Genomic DNA, 23,243 nt, shown 5'->3' with positions numbered 1-23,243 from the left:
CAAGACTCTTTTACCTTCTAGCCCTTCAAATATCTGAAGCCAGCCTGACCTTGTTCCTTTCAGTGTTTCTCATTAGATTTATCCCATGACCTATCACCACCAGGGTAATTTCCGTACTGTGATCGCATGTAAGCTTTTCTGGTAGTTGTGTCACACCGTTGAATCATATTGAGCATATAGTAGAACAGAACCTCAAAGACTTTCTCGTGGTAGCTGCTTCTTTTCTCATGTAGTTTTGTGTATTCAGCAATAGAACTGGGCATTCATTAATTAAATTCCAATCCATTTCATTGATAAAACTCCCTGAAGTTTATTTGGATACAACATTGTAGCAGTCTCTCCCAGCTTCAAGTTTAAAAAACTTTAATTTTCTAATCCAATTTTTGGTAGAAATATTACCCAGAGTATGGCTGAGGTTAGAGGTTAGCAGTAGAGACTTTTCTCTAGGTTAATACATTGATCAGGTATGAACTGTAAAATTCACTTCGTCCAGGGGCATTGGGATCTTTTGGCATTGAGATTGAACTCCTTGAAGAATTACTGGCAGTGCTTTCCTGCCTTATAACCACTGAGGTCCTAGGCTATATTTTCTGGTTTTTGAAATTGGACCCTAGTTGTATTAGGTAGAATAGGCCAGCTTGAAGTATTTTCATATCATATGCTTATTAGTTGATTCAATTCATTAAATATATTCAAGTTTAATTATAAAGAAATGATTATCTGAAGGGTCAGTATTGAAGTTTTCAATACTGTTATCTATGCATGGGAACATGTGGAAATATTTAGCAGGATACTGAGTACCTTTGCAACATTTGTTAATAAGCAGCAGGAAGACATTAACCTGCTAATAGAAGTTTGCTTTCTCTACAGGAACAATACTTGAACACTTTGCAAAAATTGGATGGAAAAATTGTAAACATTCAGTTAATAACCCATAAGTACTTCAGAGATAAGAAGTAGTGAAAATCTGGGTTATTCTCCTATGTAATATGCAACTTTATAGTTGAAAAGCAAATGTAAGACCTCAAAGATATTAACTAGAATGTTTTTATCTTCTTTTGAAAGGCTTGCACCCAAGTAAACTTTTGACTCTTTTACAGTTTACATTTTGGTCTGTTTATATTTAGAATACCATTTAAGCTTAGTGGCTCTTTTAAGAAAGAATGGTATTAAAATGTGAAATTGTCATCGATTGCAGCCCTAGTAAATAAACTTATCATATTAATTTTAATTGGAACTAACAAGTCCCCATTTTAAAAACTTTTCTAAACAAAAAACTTTTCTCAGTTAGTATTAAAACATGCATTAGTTGTTTTAATTATTTTGTTAAATTATTTGCATTTTAGTTATGTTAGTCTCATTAACTCTTACTCTGATAGACTAATATGGTTATTTATATCCTTAGAAATAGTCTGAAGTGCATAGAGAACAAACTTGTGGTTGTCAAGGTGGGGTGGGTAGGGGAGGGAAGGAATGAGTGTGTGAGACTAACAGATGTAAACTACTATATATAAGACAGATAAAAAACCAAAGTCGTAGTGAATAGCACAGAGAACTATTTTCAATATTTTGTGATAAGCCATAATGAAAAAGAATATGAAAAAAGAATGTCTGTATGTGTATAACTGAGGCACTTTGCTGTACAGCAGAGATTGGTGCAACACTGTAAATCAACTGTACTTCAGAAAAGCTAATATACTATAAAAATAGCTTGAAGTAAAATTGCATCCTGTGTATTACTGATTAATTAATCTCTGAACCCTTAATGCCTAGTGCAGTGCGTGACTCATGGCATATACTGAAGGGCTGCTGAATAAAATTGGTTCACTGGGAATTGATTTAGTGCCACATAACTAGAATCTCTACGAAAGCAATACCACTAGGCAATAAAAGTAGTTAACTTTATTAAATGCCAACTCTCTGTCACTGTGCTGGGTACTTTTACACACATTTTCATTTAATCCTCTCAAAGACCCTAAAAGGTAGTTATTTTTATTCTTATTTTATAGATGAGGAAAATGAGGCTTACAGAAATTAAGCAACTTACTCAGGATCATTCTAAATAGTAGAAAAATAATATTTATGTTTTTCCTCCTATAGATTATAAACTTATTGAGGAAAAGAGCCATCTCTTTATGTTCTTAATGCTTAGCATAGAGTCTAGAACATAATAGGTGCTCAGTAAACTGTTTCTAAACTATTAAATTTTTCCATGTTTAATAAACATAAAACTGTGATAAGGAACATTTTATACCACAAGTGGATCATTACCACATATTTCTAATACTTCATGCTACTAATTCTCTTCATTCTTCTAATTTTAAATTGATGTTTGAATTCAGGGCATACTTAATTAACAAGTAATATCTAATCCAATTCCCTAGATCTAAGGGTATTTTGTGAAAGATCAAAGGGTATTATGGAAGCTTTGGTTAATTCCTTTGCTTATATAATAAAATAGAAATTTCTTCATTTGAGATAACAAACCTGTTATAATTTGGCCCCATTGTACTTTACTGGTCTTGCTGCTGCTGCTGCTGCGTCACTTCAGTCGTGTCCAACTCTGTACGACCCCATAGACAGCAGCCCACCATCCCCCGTCTAGGGATTCTCCAGGCAAGAACACTGGAGTGGGTTGCCAATTCTTACCATTTCCCCTGTTATTCTCAATCTCACCCCTTCACCAGGTTTTTTGGTATTTCCTAAGTCTACTATACAGTGCTTGTTTCTGTGTTTTTAATTATGCTGTTAGCTGTCCCTGGAATATTCTTCTTTTTTTAAAAATTTTTTTTAAAATATAAATTTATTTAATTGGAGGCTAATTACTTTACAATATTGTATTGGTTTTGCCATACATCAGCATGAATCCGCCACAGGTGTACACGTGTTCCCCATCCTGAACCCCCCTCCCACCTCCCTCCCCATACCATCCCTCTGGGTCATCCCAGTGCACCAGCCCCGAGCATCCTGTATCCTGCATCGACCCTGGTCTGGCGATTTCGTTTCACATATGATATTATACATGTTTCAATGCCATTCTCCCAAATCATCCACCCTCGCCCTCTCCCATAGAGTCCAAAAGACTTCTATACATCTGTGTCTCTTTTACTGTCTTGCATACAGGGTTATCATTACCATCTTTCTAAATTCCATATATATGAGATTCTATCTTTTTTTGTTTGGTGAATATATACTTACTCATCAAGCCCCAAACCAAATATCACTGCTTCTGTTAATACTTTATTAAAGTTTCCTCCAATTAAAATAAATAATTAGTAAAAATAAAATAATTAGTAAAAATAAATAATTAGTAAAAATAAAAATAAATAGTAAAATTAAAGTTTCCTGGGCATAATTATTTTTCCCTATGAACTTCACTGTAGTGTCTGTATGCCTCAGTTATTATATAACACACTGTGTCATACATATTTATAAATCTTTCTCCTCTGATTCTGATGATTCTTGAGCAGAGATTGTATCCCATCTTTGTATCTTCAGTACCTATTGAGGTATTGGAACATAGTATATGCTCAACAAAACTTTGCTATTACTGAATAGTATTTAGGATGAGTATACTATTTAGTCTTAAGCCCATAAATAGGATCTAGAGCTGACTTCTTTGTCCTTAGAACTTGGAGAACTATTAAAAATCCTTAAATAAGGTGAGAAATCTTTGTGATTTCCTGAAACTAGTAAGGAACTATACCAACATATTGAGGAATTGAGGGCACTGCAGTTTACTGACTTTGAGGCTTCAGAGAGCAGCTCTTGACTTTCCCAAGAGAAACAAAGCTTCTATTTCTTTGTTTTACTTTACTTCCTGCCTAACCAGGCACTCATTTATCCACTAATTATAATATTCTTCTAAAGGAATTTCATTCATTCAGCTAATATGTATTTGGTAGCTTACCTTTTGCAGTCAGTGCTTAAGCTGCTAATGATACAGCAGTGAACAAGGTGATTAAGTTTCTTGTCCTCATGAATCCTCTCTAGTCTTGCCTTGGAAATAGGTTCATTTGCACCATTTTTTCTAGATTCCACATATATGCATTAATATATGATATTTGTTTTTCTTTTTCTGACTTACTTCACTCTGTGTGACAGATTCTAGATTCATCCAAACCTCAACAGATGACCCAGTTTCATTCCTGATGTACATGTGTCATTTTGACTTTGGTTTTCTCAGGATATGAGCCCAGTAGTGGAACTGCTGGGTCATATGGTAGTTCTACTTTTAGTTTTTTAAGGAACCTACATACTGTTTTCCATAGTGGCTGTATTACATTCTCACCAACAGTGTAAGAGGGTTCCCTTTTCTTCGTACCATCTCCAGCATTTATTGTTTATAGATTTTTTTTCTTTTTTAAATTTTTTTTATTGAAGGATAATTGCTTTACAGAATTTTGTTGTTTTCTGTCAAACCTCAGCATGAATCAGCCATAGGTATACATATACCCCCTCCCTTCTGAACCTCCCACCCACCTCCTTCCCCATCCCATCCCTCTAGGTTGATACAGAGCCCCTGTTTGAGTTTCCTGAGCCATACAGCAAATTCCCCTTGGCTATCTATTTTACATATGGTAATGTAAGTTTCCATGTTACTCTTTTCATACATCTCACCCTCTGCTCCCCTCTCCCCATGTCCATATGTCTATTCTCTATGTCTGTTTCTCCATTGCTGCCCTGTAAATAAATTCTTCAGTACCATTTTTCTAGATTCCATATATGTGAGTTAGAATACAATATTTATCTTTCTCTTCTGACCCACTTCACCCTGTATAATAGGTTCTAGGTTCATCCACTTCATCAGAACTGACTCAAATGTGTTCCTTTTTATGGCTGAGTAATCGTCATGACCCAGATAATCACAATGGTGTGATCACTCACACTCTCCTAGAGCCAGACATCCTGGAATGTGAAGTCAACTGGGCCTTAGGAAACATCACTACGAACAAAGCAAGTGAAGGTGATGGAATTCCAATTGAGCTATTTCAAATGCTAAAAGATGATGCAGTGAAAGTGCTGCACTCAATATGCCACCACATTTGGAAAACTCAGCAGTGGCCACAGGACTGGAAAAGGTCACTTTTCATTCCAATCCCAAAGAAAGGCAATGCCAAAGAATGCTCAAACTACCGCACAATTGCACTCATCTCACATGCTAGCAAAGTAATGCTCAAAATTCTCCAAGCCAGGCTTCATTCAGCAGTATGTGAACTGTGAACTTCCAGATGTGCAAGCTGGTTTTAGAAAAGGCAGAGGAACCAGAGATCAAATTGCCAACATCTGCTGGATCATGGAAAGGGCAAGAGAGTTCCAGAAAAACATCTATTTCTGCTTTATTGACTATGCCAAAGCCTTTGACTGTGTGGATCACAATAAACTGTGGAAAATTCTGAAAGAGATGGGAATACCAGACCTTCTGACCTGCCTCTTGAGAAATATGTATGCAGGTCAGGAAGCAACAGTTAGAACTGGACATGGAACAACAGACTGATTCCAGATAGGGAAAGGAGTACATCAAGGCTGTATATTGTTACCCTGATTATTTAACTTATATGCAGTTATAGGCTATGTATCGTCACCCTGATTATTCAACATCATGCAAAATGCTGGGCTGGGTGACTCACAAGCTGGAATCAAGATTGTTGGGAGAAATATCAATAGCCGCAGATATGCAGATGACACCACTGTAATGTCAGAAAGCAAAGAGGAACTAAAGTGCCTCTTGATGAAAGTGAAAGAAGAGAGTGAAAAAGCTGGCTTAAAACTCAGAATTCAGCCTTTTACCTCGTTGCAACATGGGTCACCAGCAGCTCTACTGGAGCCATCCGAGAAAATTCGGCCAGGGTTCTCGCTCTTGCCGGGTCTGCTCCAACCGGCACGGTCTGATCCGGAAATACGGCCTCAATATGTGCCGCCAGTGTTTCCGCCAGTATGCGAAGGACATCGGCTTCATTAAGTTGGACTAACCAAACTTCCTTAGATGGCTCATCCAGCACATCAACCTTAGGCGGAAACAATACTAGCTCTTTGTATATAAATTTTAAAAAAAAAAATTAAAAAAAAAACAAAAACAAAAAACTCAGAATTCAAAAAACTAAGATCATGGCATCCAGTCCCATCACTTCATGGGGAAGACGTGGGGAAAAATGGAAACAGTGACAGATTTTATTTTCTTGGACTCCAAATATATGGGAAAAAACTGGAAACAGTGGTGGATTTTATTTACTTGGGCTCCCAAATCACTCTGGACCATGACTGCAGCCCGGAAATTAAAAGTCACTTGCTCCTTGGAAGAAAAGCTATGACAAACCTAGATAGTGTATTAAAAAGCAGAGACATTACTTTGCCAAAAAGGTCTGTATAGTCAGAGCTATGGTTTTTCCAGTAGTCATGTACAGATGTGAGAGTTGGACCATGAAGAAGGCTGAGCATTGAAGAATTGATGCTTTCAAATTGTGGCACTGGGGAAGACTCTTGAGAGGAGAGCAAGGAGATCAAACCAATCAAACCTAAAGGAAATCACCCCTGAATATTCATTGGAAGGAATGATGCTGAAGCTGAAGCTCTGATATTTTGGCCACCTGATGCAAAGAGCTGACTCATTGGAAAAGACCCTGATGCTGGGAAGGATTGAAGGCAGGAGAAGTGGCTGACAGAGGATGAGATGGTTGGATGGCATCACTGACTCAATGGACATGAGTTTGAGCAAGCTCCAGGAGATAGTGAAGGATAAGGAGACCTGGCATGTTACATGGGTCTGCAGAGTCGGACATGACTTAGAGACTGAACAACAAGAAAGGAAGTGGGTGACAAATCTCTGATCCATCTTGGTCTTTGAGTTAGGGATCTCTTGAAGGGGAAGAACAGAGAAACTGGAAGTAATTATTTTCTTGTGACATTTCTTAATCATGGTTTTGGGAATAAGAATGTGTCTGGTTTATGATTCTTGGGGCTGGTGGTCCATGGCTTGGGGGTCTGTGAGCTCATCTTGCCTGGAAAAACAGCCTGAGTTTGTATGTTAATGATGGTATCTACAATAGCAATCTTTGTCATCTGACTTTAATTAGTGTTCAGTTAGCATAGATTGAGGAGACAAGAAAGGGATTGAGGTTAGAGGAGATAAGTAAAGGAATAAAGTTTTAGATAGAGAAATTAATCATAAACTCAGTAAGGGAACACTGTTTTAGGGGGTTTGGTGTCAATATTATTAAGTTCTCTCCAACTCTAAAAATGTCTGATTTTATTATCCAGAGGACAAAATGCTATTTTTGTGAATCTAGTGCTATTGTTGTAAATAGCTGCAAATAGGTCTGGAAAATAATTCATTCTTTCTGGGAAATTTTTGAGGAGAATAATAGGAAAATTCCCCAGAGGAGCTGAATTTTTTAAGGAAAGTCAACCCCAAATTCTAGATTATATTCTTTTGATATGTTAAAAATGGTAAAATTAAACTATTTTCATGCCAATTTGCCTCAGCCAGAGAACTGTATATTCAGTGTTTTCTCTTTCAATATTGCCAAAACAGGTTGGATAAATTTAAAGAGTACAGGGAATTCCCAGAAATGGTATGGACCTAACAGAAGCAGAAGATATTAATAAGAGGTGGCAAGAATACACAGAAGAACTATACAAAAAGATCTTAATGACTTAGATTACCATGATGGTGTGATCACTCACCTGGAGCCAGACATCTCAGAGTGAGAAGTCAAGTGGGCCTTAGAAAGCATCACTACAAACAAAGCTAGTGGAGGTGATGAAATTCCAGCTGAGCTATTTCAAATCCTAAAAGATGATGCTGTGAAAGTGCTGCACTCAATATGCCAGAAAATTTGAAAAACTCAGCAGCAGCCACAGGACAGGAAAAGGCCAATTTTCACTCCAATCTCAAAGAAAGGCAATGCCAAAGATTGTTCAAACTACCACACAATTGCACTCATCTCACATGCTAGCAAAATAATGCTCAAAATTCTCCAAGCTAGGCCTCAACAGTACATGAAGCAAGAACTTTCAGATGTTCAAGCTGGATTAAAATTAGAAAAGACAGAGGAACCAGAGATCAAATTGCAAACATCCACTGGATCATAGAAAAAGAAGAGAATTCCAGAAAAACATCTACTTCTGCTTCATTGAAGATGCTGAAGCCTTTGTGTGGATCACAACAAACTGTGGAAAATTCTTAAAGAGATGGGAATACCAGCTCACCTTACCCACATCCTGAGAAATGTGTATGCAGGTCAAGAAGCAACAGTTAGAACCAGATGTGGAACAATGGACTGGTTCCAAACCGGGAAAGGAGTATGTCAAGGCTGTATATTCTCCCTGCTTATTTAACTTATATGCAGAGTACATCATGCAAAATGCCCCAGTAGATGAAGCAGAAGCTGGAATCAAGATTACCGGGAGAAATATCAATAACCTCAGATGTGCAGATTACACGACACTTATGGCAGAAAGCTAAGAGGAACTAAAGAGACTCTTGATGAGAGAGAAAGAGGGGAGAGTAAATGCTGGCTTAAAACTCAACTTTCAAAAAAAAAGATCATGGCATTCAGTCCCATCATTTCATGGCAAATAGATGGGGAAACAATGGAAACAGTGACAGACTTTATTTGGGGGGACTCAAAAATCACTGCAGATGGTGACTATAGCCATGAAATTAAAAGACGCTTGCTCCTTGGAAGGAAAGTTATGACCAACCTAGACAGCATATTAAAAAGCAGAGACATTACTTTGCTGACAAAGGTCTGTATAGGCAAAGCTATGGCTTTTCCAGTAGTCATGTGTCGATGTGAGAGTTGGACCATAAAGAAGGCTGAACACCAAAGAATTGATGCTTTTGAACCATGGTGTTGGAGAAGATTCTTGAGAGTCCCTTGGACTGCAAGGAGATCAAACCAGTCAATCATAAAGGAAATCAATCCTGAATATTCACTGGAAGGACTGATGCTGAAGCTGAAGCTCCAATACTTTGGCCACCTGGTGTGAAGAACTGACTCATCCGAAAAGACCCTGATGCTGGGAAAGATTGAAGGCAGGAGAGAAGGGGCTGACAGAGGATGAGATGGTTGGGTGGCATCACCGGCTCAATGGACAAGAGTTTGAGCAAGCTCTGGGAAATGGGCAAGGACAGGGAAGCCTGGCGTGCTGCAGCCCATGGGATCGCTAAGAGTCGGACATGACGGAGCAACCGAATAACACCACCACCACCACATGGAATTTCTTAAGCCTGAATATTGTCTAAATAAAGAGATTACTCGGGGAGAAAAATTAGCTAGCTGCAAAAATCTTCCAGGGTTTTAAGAGAAGTTATTAAGCAATCATAGTCTTGAGCGAATAAACTGGGCTAGTTAAAAGTCACAACTGAACGTCAGCCCGTGTCTTGCTTGAGAAAGCTGGTAAGGGCAGTTTCTAAACCAAGGGAATCTGACTGTTCTGTGTTCGATTTGTTAGGTCTGGCTCAGCGTGCTGAACTCTGCTGGCAGCTGAAAGGGGAAGTCGGAAAAAAAGGCAAGTTCCCGGTGCAGAGGTGCTCTGCAGCATAAAACTGGCATTGGAGGAGCGGCCGTTGTCACGCTGTACCAGATGGGCTTTCCTGAAGCTGCCAGGTAAGTGGCATTCTAGGTTTTGTCTGGCAATGAATCCTTCTGATTTTTCACAACCAATGACGTTGTACATGTTAAAAAAAAAAAAAAAAAGTCCTAATTTTGTTGTCTTAGTTCTCAAAAGAACAAGTATCTCATTACCTTGCTTTAATAGCATGGCTTTAAAACTTTAAAGATGACAGTTAACTTACAAACTTAACCAGCCTTAGGAAAATTTTATTCAAAAAGGAGGCAGCATAGTCAAAAGAGAATGTTGAACCAGGAGCCAGAGCTGGCCAGACCCTTGTCTCAACCTTGCCAACCTGAGTAATTGTAATTTAGGCAAGTCAATTTTGGTTTCCTTTCCCACAACTTGTTTTCTCCCCATAGTGTCCCAGGTTTCTGAGGTTGTTTGGAGAAAGTCCTCAAATATGCTGAGTGTATCTCTGCAGATTTATGTTTATGAATCCAGCTAAGCCCTCACTGAGGCTAGACTCCCGCTAGACTCCTTTCTATTCACCTCTTGCTGATTTACTTCCTGCCCTTGTCAAATGACTGTGCTCCTCAAATCTCCAAACACTTATCTTTTCCAGGCCTTTTCAGGATCCCTCAACTTCCTTACTCTTCTCTCAGAGAAGTGCTCATCATTTTACAGAAGGAAAAAGCCCCTTTTCCTTTCCAAGGCACAGTTTTTCTTTGCTTCCTTTTCTTCCCAATCATTTTCTGTAACTTTATTCCAAATAATAAGTACACCCTCCTTCTTTGGACTCTTTTCCTTGTTGCCTTTCTATTGACTCCTTTCCCTCTGTCAGCAAGCATGTTCAGATCTTCAAATCTTCCCTGTCCTAAAGCTCTGTTTTTCTCCCTACCTTAATTACTTTTTTTTCTTTTTTCATGGTGAGCCTTTTATATTGAGCCACTTTTGTTTCTACTCTGAAATGTCTTTAGTTTCTTATCTCACCATTGAGATCAGGTAAGACCACCAATGGTCTGATTATGATATGTTCTTGTTTTTATTTTCCATCTTCATTCTCTTTAACCTTATTGTAACTTTCAACACTAATTGTGAAATTCCTTAGCCAAGGCTCTAAGTTCTGCCCAAGTCCAGAGACAGAGTGCTAGCAGCCTTTTATAATTTATAAGCTTCCAGATTCCAATCAAAATAAGCATTCCTTTCAGTCTGTTTGATCTTACCACCGGGTTTTTCTAACAGTGTACACAAAAATAGCAGTTTTGAAATATCTAAAGAACCCCAATTTGGCCATTTTAGATTGATATCTCTTTTAGTATATTTTTCCTAATTAAGTACTTGCAAACATGAGCTCTGTACATACTTACATGAATCTGGCTGGAGTGTTAGTGGGAGGGTTAGCTAGCACGAAACCTGATAGCACTCTGTCTCTGACTCTGTCTCCCCCCTCTGCTCTGCCAGTATCCTCTTCTATCCAAATTGCCTGGCCAAGAGGCTATCTCTTTTTCTTTTCCAACTCTTCTGCTCCCTCCTCCCAGTAAAGAAAATTAAAAGTGAATCAGAAGTGTTTGTGATTCCCTTTAAGGAGAAACCTATTACAGTTCAGTTCAGTTCAGTTGCTCAGTCGTGTCCGACTCTTTGCGACCCCATGAATCACAGCACGCCTCCCTGTCCATCACCAACTCCCGGAGTTCACCCAGACTCACGTCCATCGAGTCAGTGATGCCATCCAGCCATCTCATCCTCTGTCGTCCCCTTCTCCTCCTGCCCCCCAATCCCTCCCAGTACCAGAGTCTTTTCCAATGAGTCAGCTCTTCGCATGAGGGAGAGGTGAATTGTCCTTGGTGCTTACATACACACCCTGGACCCAAGTAGCATATTGAGCCTTGGCTAAGGAATTTCCCAATTCAAGTCAGGGTCCATTGGGATTTGCTAAGGAGTTTGAGTTCAATATCCAGACCTATGAGCCCAGGTTTTCAGATCTATATCCATTAATACAGCTATTAGTTTCTAAGGCAAAGCAAGGAGTGGGTAAAGAAAGAAGAATGAGAACACCCCCTTAATGGATTTTGAACCAAAGGCTCACACTGAATGCAAGGAATTAGCTCAGAAATTATACGATCTTATTCCAGAACTTTCCCCCAAACCCATTGATTGGACAAAGACTCAACAGTTCAAGTAAAGATCGGATGAATTAATTCTGGACTATTATGAAAGGTTTGAAAAAAACTTAAGCAGTATTCTGGCTTGACACCCTGAATAATTCTCTAACCAACAAAATTATCTTTTGCTTAACTCCACCTTTTTAGAAGGCTTTAATGAGGATTTAGCTAGTCTTGTCAAAAGACATAATCTAGATTGGTCTGAGTTACATACAAACACCTTTGTTACTGGCTAACCAAATTTTCAAGACCATGAAAAAGAAATAAAAGGGGGTATCTATGAAAATAGAAGCCCTTCTATGAAAATTAAGAGTGTTCAATTGTGCCAATTAAATACACAATGCCAATTGAAGGTTAACTGATCTCTTTAATTCCCGACCCCTAAAGAAAGCTAGTTTGAAGGAAAAAAATATAATCTCTTCAGAATTCTGGCCCTGAGGGAATAAGTCCTAATAGGAGAAATTTGATTTTCTCTCCCTGTGTCTTTAGACCAGAGCTCTCAGGATCTGATTGAAGGGGAAAAAAAGGACAGAAAAAAAATTCTTTTTTAAATTCAGCTTATTCTATCTGCTACTTGTAGCTAGTGAGTTTTATATTGGGTATATTTACATTGTGAGATCTGATTCATAACTGAGTTCAGAAAATGAAGCTAGCCATGAGCTCTCTTGTTGTGTCTGTCTATATGTTTATGTGTACATTATCTTTGCTTTTACCTTTGGATGATATTATCAAATTCATTGTCAATGAGCTCTGCTTAACTGGATTAAAGGAAATTAAGTCCTTGGATATATTCTGAAAAGTATAGGAGGTAATTGGCCAGAATTAATTTCAGGTTCCCATGAACTGGGAAATAGTATTGTTAATAAATTAATATCTGGTATTAATGTTTAAGTTTGTTGATCTAATTAATATAGACATGACTTTAGAATCATCAACATTAAGCATAGTACTTTGTGCCTACGTTTGATAAAAATTAAATAGAATCTTCTTGTATTCATAGCAAATTTGTCACCAAAGGAAGTAACTTGATGTAAAGAAACTTTTAAGGAAAGAAAATGTAAATGAGATAAGAGCTTTTAGATAAACTCTATTAAAAATAATTATGCTTTTGGAATGTCTATCTAAAATAGTCTCTCCAGATTCTGGTAACTTGAAATTCTAGGTGCTAAATTAAGTGATGGAAATTTATTGAATAGCTAGGTCATTCCCACATAAAATAAGGTACTGAAATATTAATTACTGAACATTGGCTTCCTTTTACAGAGAAACTAAAGGCATTTAGGACTATTATTAATGAAAATTCTTGGTGTTATGCTCTTTATAAGAAAGCAAATGTTTTTAGAAATTATTACTGGAATTTATGTTCACCAATCTAAATAATACTAATGTAAAGGACAATTCATAGTTGCTTACACCTTCAGTTTCATAAGAAATCAAGGTTTTAAGAGCTGAGACCTCTAATTTAAACATGTCATTAAAGCTGACAAAAATAATAAAGGTAACATTTCAGCACAATAGGAAAGTAGAATGTTTTTAGTAAAGAACGTATGAGGAATGCAATTGCATTTTATTAAGGGAAAAGGAGGTAACTAACCCTGGTGGCTCAGTGGGTGAAGAATCTGCCTTCATTGCAGGAGACACAGGAGATGGGGGTTTGATCCCTGGGTTGGGAAGATTCTCCTAGAGGAGGTAATGGCAACCCATTCCAGTTCTTGCTTGAAAAATCCCATAGACAGAGTAGCCTGGCAGGGTACAATCCAAAAAGATCACAAAGAGTTGGACAGAACTGAGCGACTAAGCATGTATCAGCACGTGTGCACTGTAGCACAAGGGGAAAGGAGGTAGGTCTGACTTGGAGCTGGCTATCTCTGGATGGATAGAGAAAGTGATACGGTGATACACTGATGGATACAGAAAGTGATAAAAGGTTTGTGGAAAGTAGACCCTGAGAAAAGTTTTGTGTATGATCAGGATTGACTAAGTTTAAAATAAATTTAATTGAGTAAATGAATTTTAAAAGTAAGTTGGTGAAAAACTTGAATCCAGCATTTTCTCTCTGCTAAGAAAACAAGTTTTCTTAAGATGCTGAACTGCCTTTGATAACAGATTTTAAGTTTCCCTACCTTTTAAGTGATCTGTTCTGTATTTGCCTTTGAAATCTTTTATTGTTACTTTGATTAAGTGAGTAGCTATTGTTTCACAGTGACCTGTGATCCTGTCTATTTGAGTGTTCTAAATCCTTTTGATATTTATTGACGAAACTTCCTATGTCAAATTCTAATGAGGTCCTTTTGATGTCTAGTCAACTTTAGGATGCTTCAGAGGCTCCCTGAAACATCCCAAAGAAAGATATTCAACTAATTAGGTTCATTTGATATATTCAATTACATGGTAAGTATTATCAAATGAGTAATAAATCTTCTTAGGTTATTTTGTGTGGTGGATGTTACTAATATAGATATTCTATAAATTTCATGAAATTCCTAAAGCTTGAATATGTCCTAGTAAAATGTTGTCAGTCATAAATCTAGTCATTATCTTAGTGTTCTATGTCACAGCAGTAACCAAGTTTCTTTGTCAACTGCATCATAATCAGATTTTAAACATGCCTTCTTAAGCCTTTTATCATTATAGACAATTATGGTTTTATTCTAATACCTTTGCAAAAACGCTCCCTTTATAAGAAGATGTATAAAATGGACTTCTGGATAATTAGAGTGTTCTGATTTTCAGACCATAGTGCTGAACTGGGTAAGAAATTAAAGAATTCTAATGGAAAACCTGATGACTTCATAAAATTGTTAGCAAAAAGGATTAGTTACATAGGACTTAGTGAACTGGTGAATATGGTTATAATTTTTGTGGTTTATATCTGAAGAATTACTGGCTTGAATATATATTTTCCAGGTAAAAGGAAAACATTCCCCTCAAAATAATTATGACTTACAGCAATTTGGTAAATTATACCTTTGTAAGAAGAATTTAAACATTTATCTTTTCTCTCTATCTGCTCTCTCCAGAGACTGGAAACTCTTGGGTTCCCAGCAGCCTCATCAGATAAATTAGAAAGGCTACCTCAGTAGCAGGTATAGAAACCTCCAGGTATTTTGGGAACCATGGAAAGGAAGGAATTCACCTAGATCTGTCGGACAAAATCTGTGGCAAGCTCTTGTCATGACTTTCCTAGCCCTGAGAAGCTTTTTAAAAAATTCAGTCTGGGACTCCTTATAAAAATTACGGCAAAGCACCTCTTTGAGAAAAACTTGGTTGCCACTGAAGCAGAGCCCCATGCCACCTGCTTCTGTTCCTGCCTCACTGCTCTTCACTCTCCCCGAAGAACAAGTCGATCAGGAAGCCATGCTGCAGCCATGGCCTTTAAAGACACCAGCAAGACTCTCATGGAGCCAGAGGTGGCCATTCACCAGATTAGGATCACCTTCACCAGCCACAGTGTGAGGTCTCTGGAGAAGCCATGTGCTCGTCAGCGGTGCAAAGGAAAAGAATCTCAAAGTGAAAGGACCTGTTCCGATGCCTAGCAAGACTCTGAGAATAACTATAAGGAAAACTCCTTGTGGTCAAGTTTATTGAGACCAGATTTATTTTGCAAACAAATTAGTCTTAATTTGGTTATATTTGGTAGAAATGAAGGTAATTTTAGAGAGGAAAAAGATTATGTTTCAATGAATGTTAAATCCCAATTTTATTAATGGAGGTCTGTATTTACTAAGACTCTCTTCCTGGATAGTTCCTTGTTGTTATGTTATATTAATATGAAGGTTAATTGAATTACTAAAAGGATACTCTATAATTTTTTTCTGAGCTTATCTCAGTGATTTATCTTTGAATGAAGGTCAGATGCCTCACGATCTATGACCAGGGATTGTGCATACTGGAAAAGAGAATGTAAAGGACTGTCTCCAGCCTAGATGGAAGGACACTTTATCAGGTCCTCTTAACTAGCTCATGCACAGTGAAACTGAAGGGAATTAACTTTTGGATTAATCCCCACTTGCAAAGACCCTTACATTGGACTAGCCTATAGGGAAGATGGCCACCCGCAACATCACCTTAGAATAGCACTCAAATGGAGAGAGACTACACTCACACTAGGAGGAGAAGAAGACATCAGAAGTGGACAGCTAGCCCAAGATCCTGGACCTGACTCACATGATCATTTATAATGTTTTCTTGACTTCTTGGCACTTTGTATATGAATCAAACGTTTTCCTATCATGAGCATGATCATATGCTAATTTTAAAAATCAATACAGTTGTTGAGTTTGCTGCTAGTTAGCTATGTTAGTACTTTTGTGTTACCATGGTGGATTTCTCTCCTCCAAGGCTCTGATTGAATAGCCCTTAGGAAATTATTTTAGAAGAAAGAAAGTTCAGTCCTATTCAGGCTACTCTTGATATTACTAGATGGGATCCCCTCATCTGGCCAATTAATAATACTTGCTCTGACCCTGGCCATAAAAATGAATTTTTCTGGACTTCTCTGATGTTCCATTGGTTAAGACTCCACACTTCCAATGCTGGGATCATGAGTTCTATCCCTAGTCAGGGAACTAAGATCCCACAGATGAGCACAGGTGAAAAAGAAATAAAAAAGTTTTTTTTCCTCTAAAGTTACTCAAGCTTAATCAGAGTAACAAGCAAAATTTCAGCCAAGGAATAAAACCTGCCACAATTATGGAATGGATTTATGAGGTTAACACCAGGCTATGCTTATTTAAGTTTTAAGGTCCCTATTTTCTTGGGAACAATTAAATTTTACTAAGGATAACCAGCCTAATAACACTAGGAAGTTGGGCTGGGAACCTTATGGACAGTGCCAATATATCATTTCCCTGAAAGATAAGGCTTGGAACAGAGCAGAATAAATCAGATGACCTGGAGATATACTGGACTCCACCTAATGAAAGTTCTTGGTTTATGGCTTTAATAATACCTCTGTTGTGTGTTAGCCACTCAGTCATGTCTGGCTCTTTGTGACCCCATGGACTGTAGCCTGCCAGGCTCCTCGGTCCATGGAATTCTCTAGGCAAGAATACTGGAGTATTCCCTTCTCCAGGGGATCTTCCTGACCCAGGGATTGAACCTGGGTCTCCTGCGTTGCAGGCGGACTCTTTATTGTCTGAACCACCAACCCAATAGTACTGCTATCTGTGTTATGCTATGTTATTTGTATTTGCCTGTTTTACAAGATTATTGTTTCTTGCATTACCAGATGTGTGACTGAGCCTCTGACTATATAGTTCTATATGTGACCAATGATTGTAATAGTATAACTCTACATGTGGGAAGATACAATAAGAGGGTTTTTTTTTTTTTTCTGAATCATAATAGATTAGTAAGACAGGTGGTCTGGAGACCTTTGACTATTGTTAAATAAGACCTAGCCCAATAGTAGCACATTGAGCGGACTATTAGCAAAATCTTCACCAGACCTAGGAATGAGCCTTTCTAGCACCATGGGATGAAATGGTCATGAAATGCCTCCCAAAACATGGTCAAATTTATAACCATGAGGGGGCCCTGTAACCTACAAATTGGCATTTGTCATGGGCACTTGCCATATACCTCTACAAGGATTAAATCATGTGCTACTGCAGCAGCTGATTTTCAACACCCCCTGAAAGGAATTCAGGGTAGAGAGTAGAGATGAAGCATTGTGTGCTCTGAGAAAAATTGGCAGAACAGGTCTTCAGATAGTTAGGTATTTTCAGAAGTCAATTTTATGAGCCCAATTCTTGTATCTCCTCATATCTAGAAAAGCACAAAAGTTCTTAATGGTGATGACTGCTCCTTCATGAGTAGCAGAAACCTTCTGCAAAAAAATAAGTGATTGCATGTACTTCCCCTTCACGAAAATCACATATATACTGACCTTCCCCGCTTTGGAGCAGTTTCTCAAAGCTATCTGAAATGCTGCCTCAGGCTACAGTCCTCATTTTGCTGCAAATAAACTTAATCACAGCTTTCACATTGTGCATTTTTAAGTTGGCAAATCTTTGAGATCTAAGACTTTGATTCTGCCTTGTGTTTGAAGATCTCCCTCATACTGAGTAAATGTTTATTGAGTAGTATCAAATAAAAAGATGTTGAATTTTGTTTCCACTTTAATCTGATTCATTTGTTCTGTATCATCTTCTGGAATTCCATCTAGTTCATATTTGGAATTGAAAACCCTCAGTAAAAGCCAAACAATAAAGAGCTACCAGAGTCAGCACATTAGTATAGCCATCTAATTAGCTCAGAATAGAAGATTATGCATTTAGGGCAATAAATTCTGTTTTAAACATGGAATTCTCATAGTTCTTTTATTTTCAGGAGATTAAATAATTGGGAGATAGACTTGTTCACAAAACTCCAGTTGATGTTTCTGAGAAGGCAGAAGGATGAAAAAATCCAGATGTTATATTAATGACTGAAAGAAATTGGCTGGAAGTACTGAAGATAGTTTTGATAGTTTTAGTGATAGAACACAACCCACTTCAAAGGCCAAAGTTGGGAAAATAATTCTAACTCTGATGGTACAAATAAAATTTCAAGTGAGGATTTAAGTACTCATTGTACATAATCTGATTTCCTTAGTTTCTTGTTTGGCTAACTTTGATGGAGCAGATGCTTCATGCCTAGGCCCTTAAGTCTGATCCTCTGAGTATATAAGAAAAGGCAGACATACCTTTTTCAAAATGCTATAGAAGCCCAGAGGAAGAAATTAGTATGAAGAACCTAACTTTGAACTGGGGTGACTAGGACTGTCCAACAGAAGGTAGAGGAAGGGCATCCCAGGCCTGTACACAGGTGTGGAGATTTGCAAATGCAAGATTTGGTGAGTGGTGGTCCTGTGCTGGTAGAGGGTAGATTATTCTGTTGTGCCTGGGTAGAGGGGCAGAGTCAGCACGCAGGTGACAGTAGATTGGATCAAAGTTTTGAAATGCTCCCAATGCTGTGCTCAGGAGTTTGACATTTATCCTGCAGAATAGGAGTTTTAGCAAAAGATGATGTGATTATATTGCACTTCAGGTAGATCATTCTGGTATTACTTTGAGTTGAGTGATGGAGGGACCAGAGGCCAGGAATCCTTAGCAAACAATTGTAGTAGTGTGGGTAAGAGATGTTTAGTGCTGCAACAGGGACCATGAAAATGAATAGGAGAGGTCATATTTAAGAGCTGTGACCAATTTAATTTACAGTTTTAATGAATTGTGCATTTAATTTACAGTTAAACTTTTCTTTCCTTTAGACCGCTTCTGAATGTATTAACTTTGTATTATAACATCATATTCATTTTATACAAGACACAGGCTGGGAATAGATTTGCTGCCTTCTTGTCTCACAAGCATCACATGCTGACTGTCCTGAGATGGAACTTTGATTTTTCTTCACTCCCACTGCATTCTTCCTTTTGGCACTACCATCCCCTCAGTTATTCAGGCCAAACACCTACATCATCCTTGGTCTTTCCCCTCCCCCTTAGATCTCCCTCATTCCCAGCAGCAAGGCATATGGATCCTACGTCCAAAATATATTTTGAATCCACTTCCTTCTGTTCATCTCCACTGGCAGACTGCCTCCACTGTAGTCCAGACCACCACCGCTTCCTATCTGGACCGCTTCAGCAGCCTCATAACTCTCTCCCCACCTAAGTTCTTGCATCCCAGCCTGGCCACTGCACACTGGTGTAAGAATAATCACAACTATTTCACTTTCCTGTTGAATCATTTCAGCGGGTTCCCGAAGTCCCTACTTTGGCCTGCACGGTCTTTTCCCTGCCCAGTTCTCCAATTTCATTTCTTGCCATTCTCCCCCCATTAACTCTACTCTAGTAACTGGTACTGTTTTACTTTCTTTTAACATAACAAACTGTTTTCTCCCTTAGGATCTTTGCCGTTTCCTCTTTGAAAGGCTAGCTCTTTTTCCTCCATTAATTGGGTCTTGAAATGGCAACCCACTCCAGTGTTCTTGCCTGGAGAATCTCAGGGATGGGGGAGCCTGGTGGGCTGCCGTCTATGGGGTTGCACAGAGTCAGACATGACTGAAGCGACTTAGCAGCAGCGGCTTAAATTCACTTGTTCAGAGACATCATTCCTCGACTGCTTTACCTAGAGTAGGTTTCTCTTTTTGTTTGTTTTCTAATACTTGCAATTATTTTTGTGTGTTTACTTCTTTTTCTCCTGGAAAAATATAAACTCGGTGAGGGACTGGGTCTCACTTGTTCACTGTTAGACTTCCAGTGCCTCGAACAAGGCTTGGCATGTGGCAAGCAGTCATTTAACATGTATGAAATGATAGAAAGGAAGGGAAAAGAAGGGAGAAATGGATGGAATGAGTGGGGAAAGAGAAAGAGAAAAGGAAGGAGAGGGGGTAGGAAAAGAGGACAGAAAGGCGTTGCTTACTGAGCAGCTGCTAGGCCCTTGACTCCATCAAGAGTATATCCATTTGGTGTTTGTTGTTCCAATCCTAGGCCAACCACTACCGGCATGCTTGTATTATTTCAGAGGAATTACAAATCCCAAGGTGCCTTCATCTTTCACAGATCTTTGAGTCATCTAACACCTGATCCTCTGCAGCTTGTAATAGTCATGGTTGTCATTTTTTACCATGGGCTAGGGTCTCTGCTAGGTACCGTCTCCAGGGGATCTTCCCAACCCAGGGATCGAGCCCAGGTCTCCTACATTGCAGGTGGATTTTTTACTAGCTGAGCACAAGGGAAGCCCATCTGACTGACTAGGCTATCTAAAATAAACCAACACACAAATATGCTTTCTTTATATTCCCTTAACCTGCTTTATTTTATTTATGGTAACTACATTCTTCTTTTTTTTTTTTTTGCATATTCATTGTCTCTTCCACTGGCACAGAGGCTTCATGAGGGTGAGTTTGTTGGTTTTTCATATTTTTTAAGACAATACCTACTGCCTAGTAAGCACCCAGGATTTGTTGAAAAAATAGGAAGAAAATCTTGTGGTTTTTTTTTTTTTAAGCTTTTTATGACAATACCAGTTTCCTTTGGGTAAGAGTCACAACATCTTTCTTAGGGTTTTTGAAAGTTACTACATTTATACAACATTTACTGTATAAATGTTAAAAAACCTAGTACCTGTGTGAGTCCGTGGATTGAAATAGATTATTTTCCACAGTTCTTTTAGAACTCATCAAATTGAGGCTGCTCCAAACAGTTCTGCAGTTGATTAATTTACGGTAGATCTTGTCTTTACAGAGATTGAGAAGAAGCTTGAAGATATGATTTATGTAAAATACTACCAGGAGGGCCCCGGGCTAGAGGAAGCAGATATAGATTTCAGGTGTTGCCATGAAGTGATACAAATTGAAAATTTATATCATATTGTCAGAAGATGTAAGTAAAATTTATGTAAAATACTACCAGGAGGACCCTGGGTTAGAAGAAGCAGATATAGATTTTGGGTATATCTATGAAGTGGTTTAAGTTGAAAATTTATATCATATTGTTAAGTATTGAGTGTATTTTACGTTTCTCAGTGTCTCTTATAGCTTCCTTGTAATTCTGGTAAGAGTGTATTTCAGAAATTTATAAATCTCCAAGTTTCAGTTATGTAAAGTGATTCTAATTTATTTCGGTGTAATTTCTTTCTGAATAAAAAGGTCTTACCTAGAACCATTCAAAAGAATAATAATTAAAGGAGCCTTAAAAGTGACTTCCCATGTGACTCAGTGGTAAAGAATCCCCCTGCCAATGGCAAAGAATCCACTTGCCAAACAGGAGATGCAAGTTTGATCCCTGGGTTGGGAAGACCCCCTGGAGGAGGAAATGGCATCCCACTCCAATATTCTTAGCTGGATAATCCCATGAACAGAGGAGCCTGGTGGGCTACAGTCCACAAGGTCACAGAGAGTCAGGCAGGACTGAGCACATGTATATGCAAGGGTACCTAATATCAAAAGTCCTTTTAAAAATAATTTTTTTGTGCTTGAGTCTCAAAGTTTTAAAATCTGTTTTTCTTGTTTTAAAAATGAGCTGATTAAAAGAATCATACAGAAACATACAGAGAAAAAAAATTTTAAATCTCCTGAAATGCCATTACTAAGAGCTCACTAAAGTGTTAACAGTAACTGATATTCTTTCAGACAGCTCTCTGTGTATATGAACATACAATTTCCCCATAACTAGGATCATACAATACATGAGTTTTTAAATTTATATTACATATGTGGACCTGTGTTTATGTACAGTAATTAGTTCTTGATAGATAATAATCACACTAGAGCAATCTAACAGTAACTCTTTCTCCAAAAAGAGAGCTGTTCTCTTCAGGCAAAATTCGAGATCTACTTCATTGTTTCAAACTTAAAGACATCCTGGTGTTTCATAATTGATTTTAATTTTGCGACCAACAAGGCAATTACAGCAAGAGTCATGTAATTACAATTACCCATCTATGAAGCTAACTAGTGGGCTGAAATAAAGAAAATGATTCAAAACATTTGAGGTGTGCATTTCATTTATGTTAGGGGAGCATTGTGAAGACAACCTATGTGCATATCTCGAAACTCCCTTACTGTAGCACAAAGGATTTCTTAACATCTTAAGGTGATTGTGCTGTGGGTATGATTGTACTGAATAGCTAATGTGATTGACGTGTCTTGACAAAGTACCCTGCATTTCTAGGATTTTCATAATGATCACCAGTCTTCTTCAGTAGAGAGGGCTAGGGCTGATTGTTCCCAGCAGGCAGGCACTGGCTCAGCAGCTTGCAGACCTGTTCTGCCACCATCTTGCAAGGATACACCTGCATTGGTCTACCTGTTGTTTTATAACCAGCTTTTATTTCTTCATAGTATATTCCCTGCCCATAAATGTAAAACCTTACCATTGGTTTTAATGACCCCATAGTCCCAAAGAAAGGCAATGCCAAAGAATGCTCAAACTACCGCACAATTGCACTCATTTCACATGCTAGTAAAGTAATGCTTAAAATTCTCCAAGCCAGACTTCAGCAATACGTGAACCATGAACTTCCAGATGTTCAAGCTGGTTTTAGAAAAGGCAGAGGAACCAGAGATCAAATTGCCAACATCCACTGGATCATCGAAAAAGCAAGAGAGTTCCAGAAAAACATCTATTTCTGCTTTATTGACTATGCCAAAGCCTTTGACTGTGTGGATCACAACAAACTGTGGAAAATTCTGAAAGAGATGGGAATACCAGACCACCTGACCTGCCTCTTGAGAAACCTGTATGCAGGTCAGGAAGCAACAGTTAGAACTGGACATGGGACAACAGACTGGTTCCAAATAGGAAAAGGAGTACATCAAGGCTGTATATTGTCACCCTGCTTATTTAACTGGTATGCAGAGTACATCATGAGAAACGCTGGACTGGAAGAAACACAAGCTGGAATCAAGATTGCCGGGAGAAATATCAATAACCTCAGATATGCAGATGACACCACCCTTATGGCAGAAAGTGAAGAGGAACTAAAAAGCCTCTTGATGAAAGTGAAAGAGGAGAGTGAAAAAGTTGGCTTAAAGCTA

General features: G+C 38.3%; 1 protein-coding gene and 1 long non-coding RNA gene across 3 annotated transcripts in view; both read left to right on the top strand.

The window, feature by feature from the left end:
* LOC104993774 overlaps positions 1-23,243 on the top strand; it is a 63,376-nt gene that overhangs the window by 19,750 nt on the left and 20,383 nt on the right. For both annotated transcript variants that reach the window (XR_825873.1, XR_825872.1), the window contains one exon: positions 9,457-9,611. This is a non-coding gene — a long non-coding RNA (uncharacterized LOC104993774). The remainder of the gene's footprint in view (positions 1-9,456; positions 9,612-23,243) is intronic.
* LOC104993772 (40S ribosomal protein S29) lies at positions 5,775-6,038 on the top strand. The gene has a single exon (XM_010847165.1). The coding sequence runs from the start codon at positions 5,802-5,804 to the stop codon at positions 5,970-5,972; it is 171 nt and encodes a 56-aa protein (XP_010845467.1). The 5' UTR covers positions 5,775-5,801; the 3' UTR covers positions 5,973-6,038.

The sequence above is a fragment of the Bison bison genome, unplaced genomic scaffold (assembly GCF_000754665.1).
Source record: "Bison bison bison isolate TAMUID 2011002044 unplaced genomic scaffold, Bison_UMD1.0 scf7180017864244, whole genome shotgun sequence".
NCBI classification, from domain to species: Eukaryota; Metazoa; Chordata; class Mammalia; order Artiodactyla; family Bovidae; genus Bison; species Bison bison.
Note: the sequence above shows the minus strand (reverse complement) of the source record. Positions and strands in the feature narration are given on the sequence as shown.

What these genes read in the sequence shown, in the direction of transcription:
- LOC104993772 (XM_010847165.1), top strand. Translation starts at nt 5,802, where the DNA reads ATGGGTCACCAGCAGCTCTACTGGAGCCATCCGAGAAAATTCGGCCAG.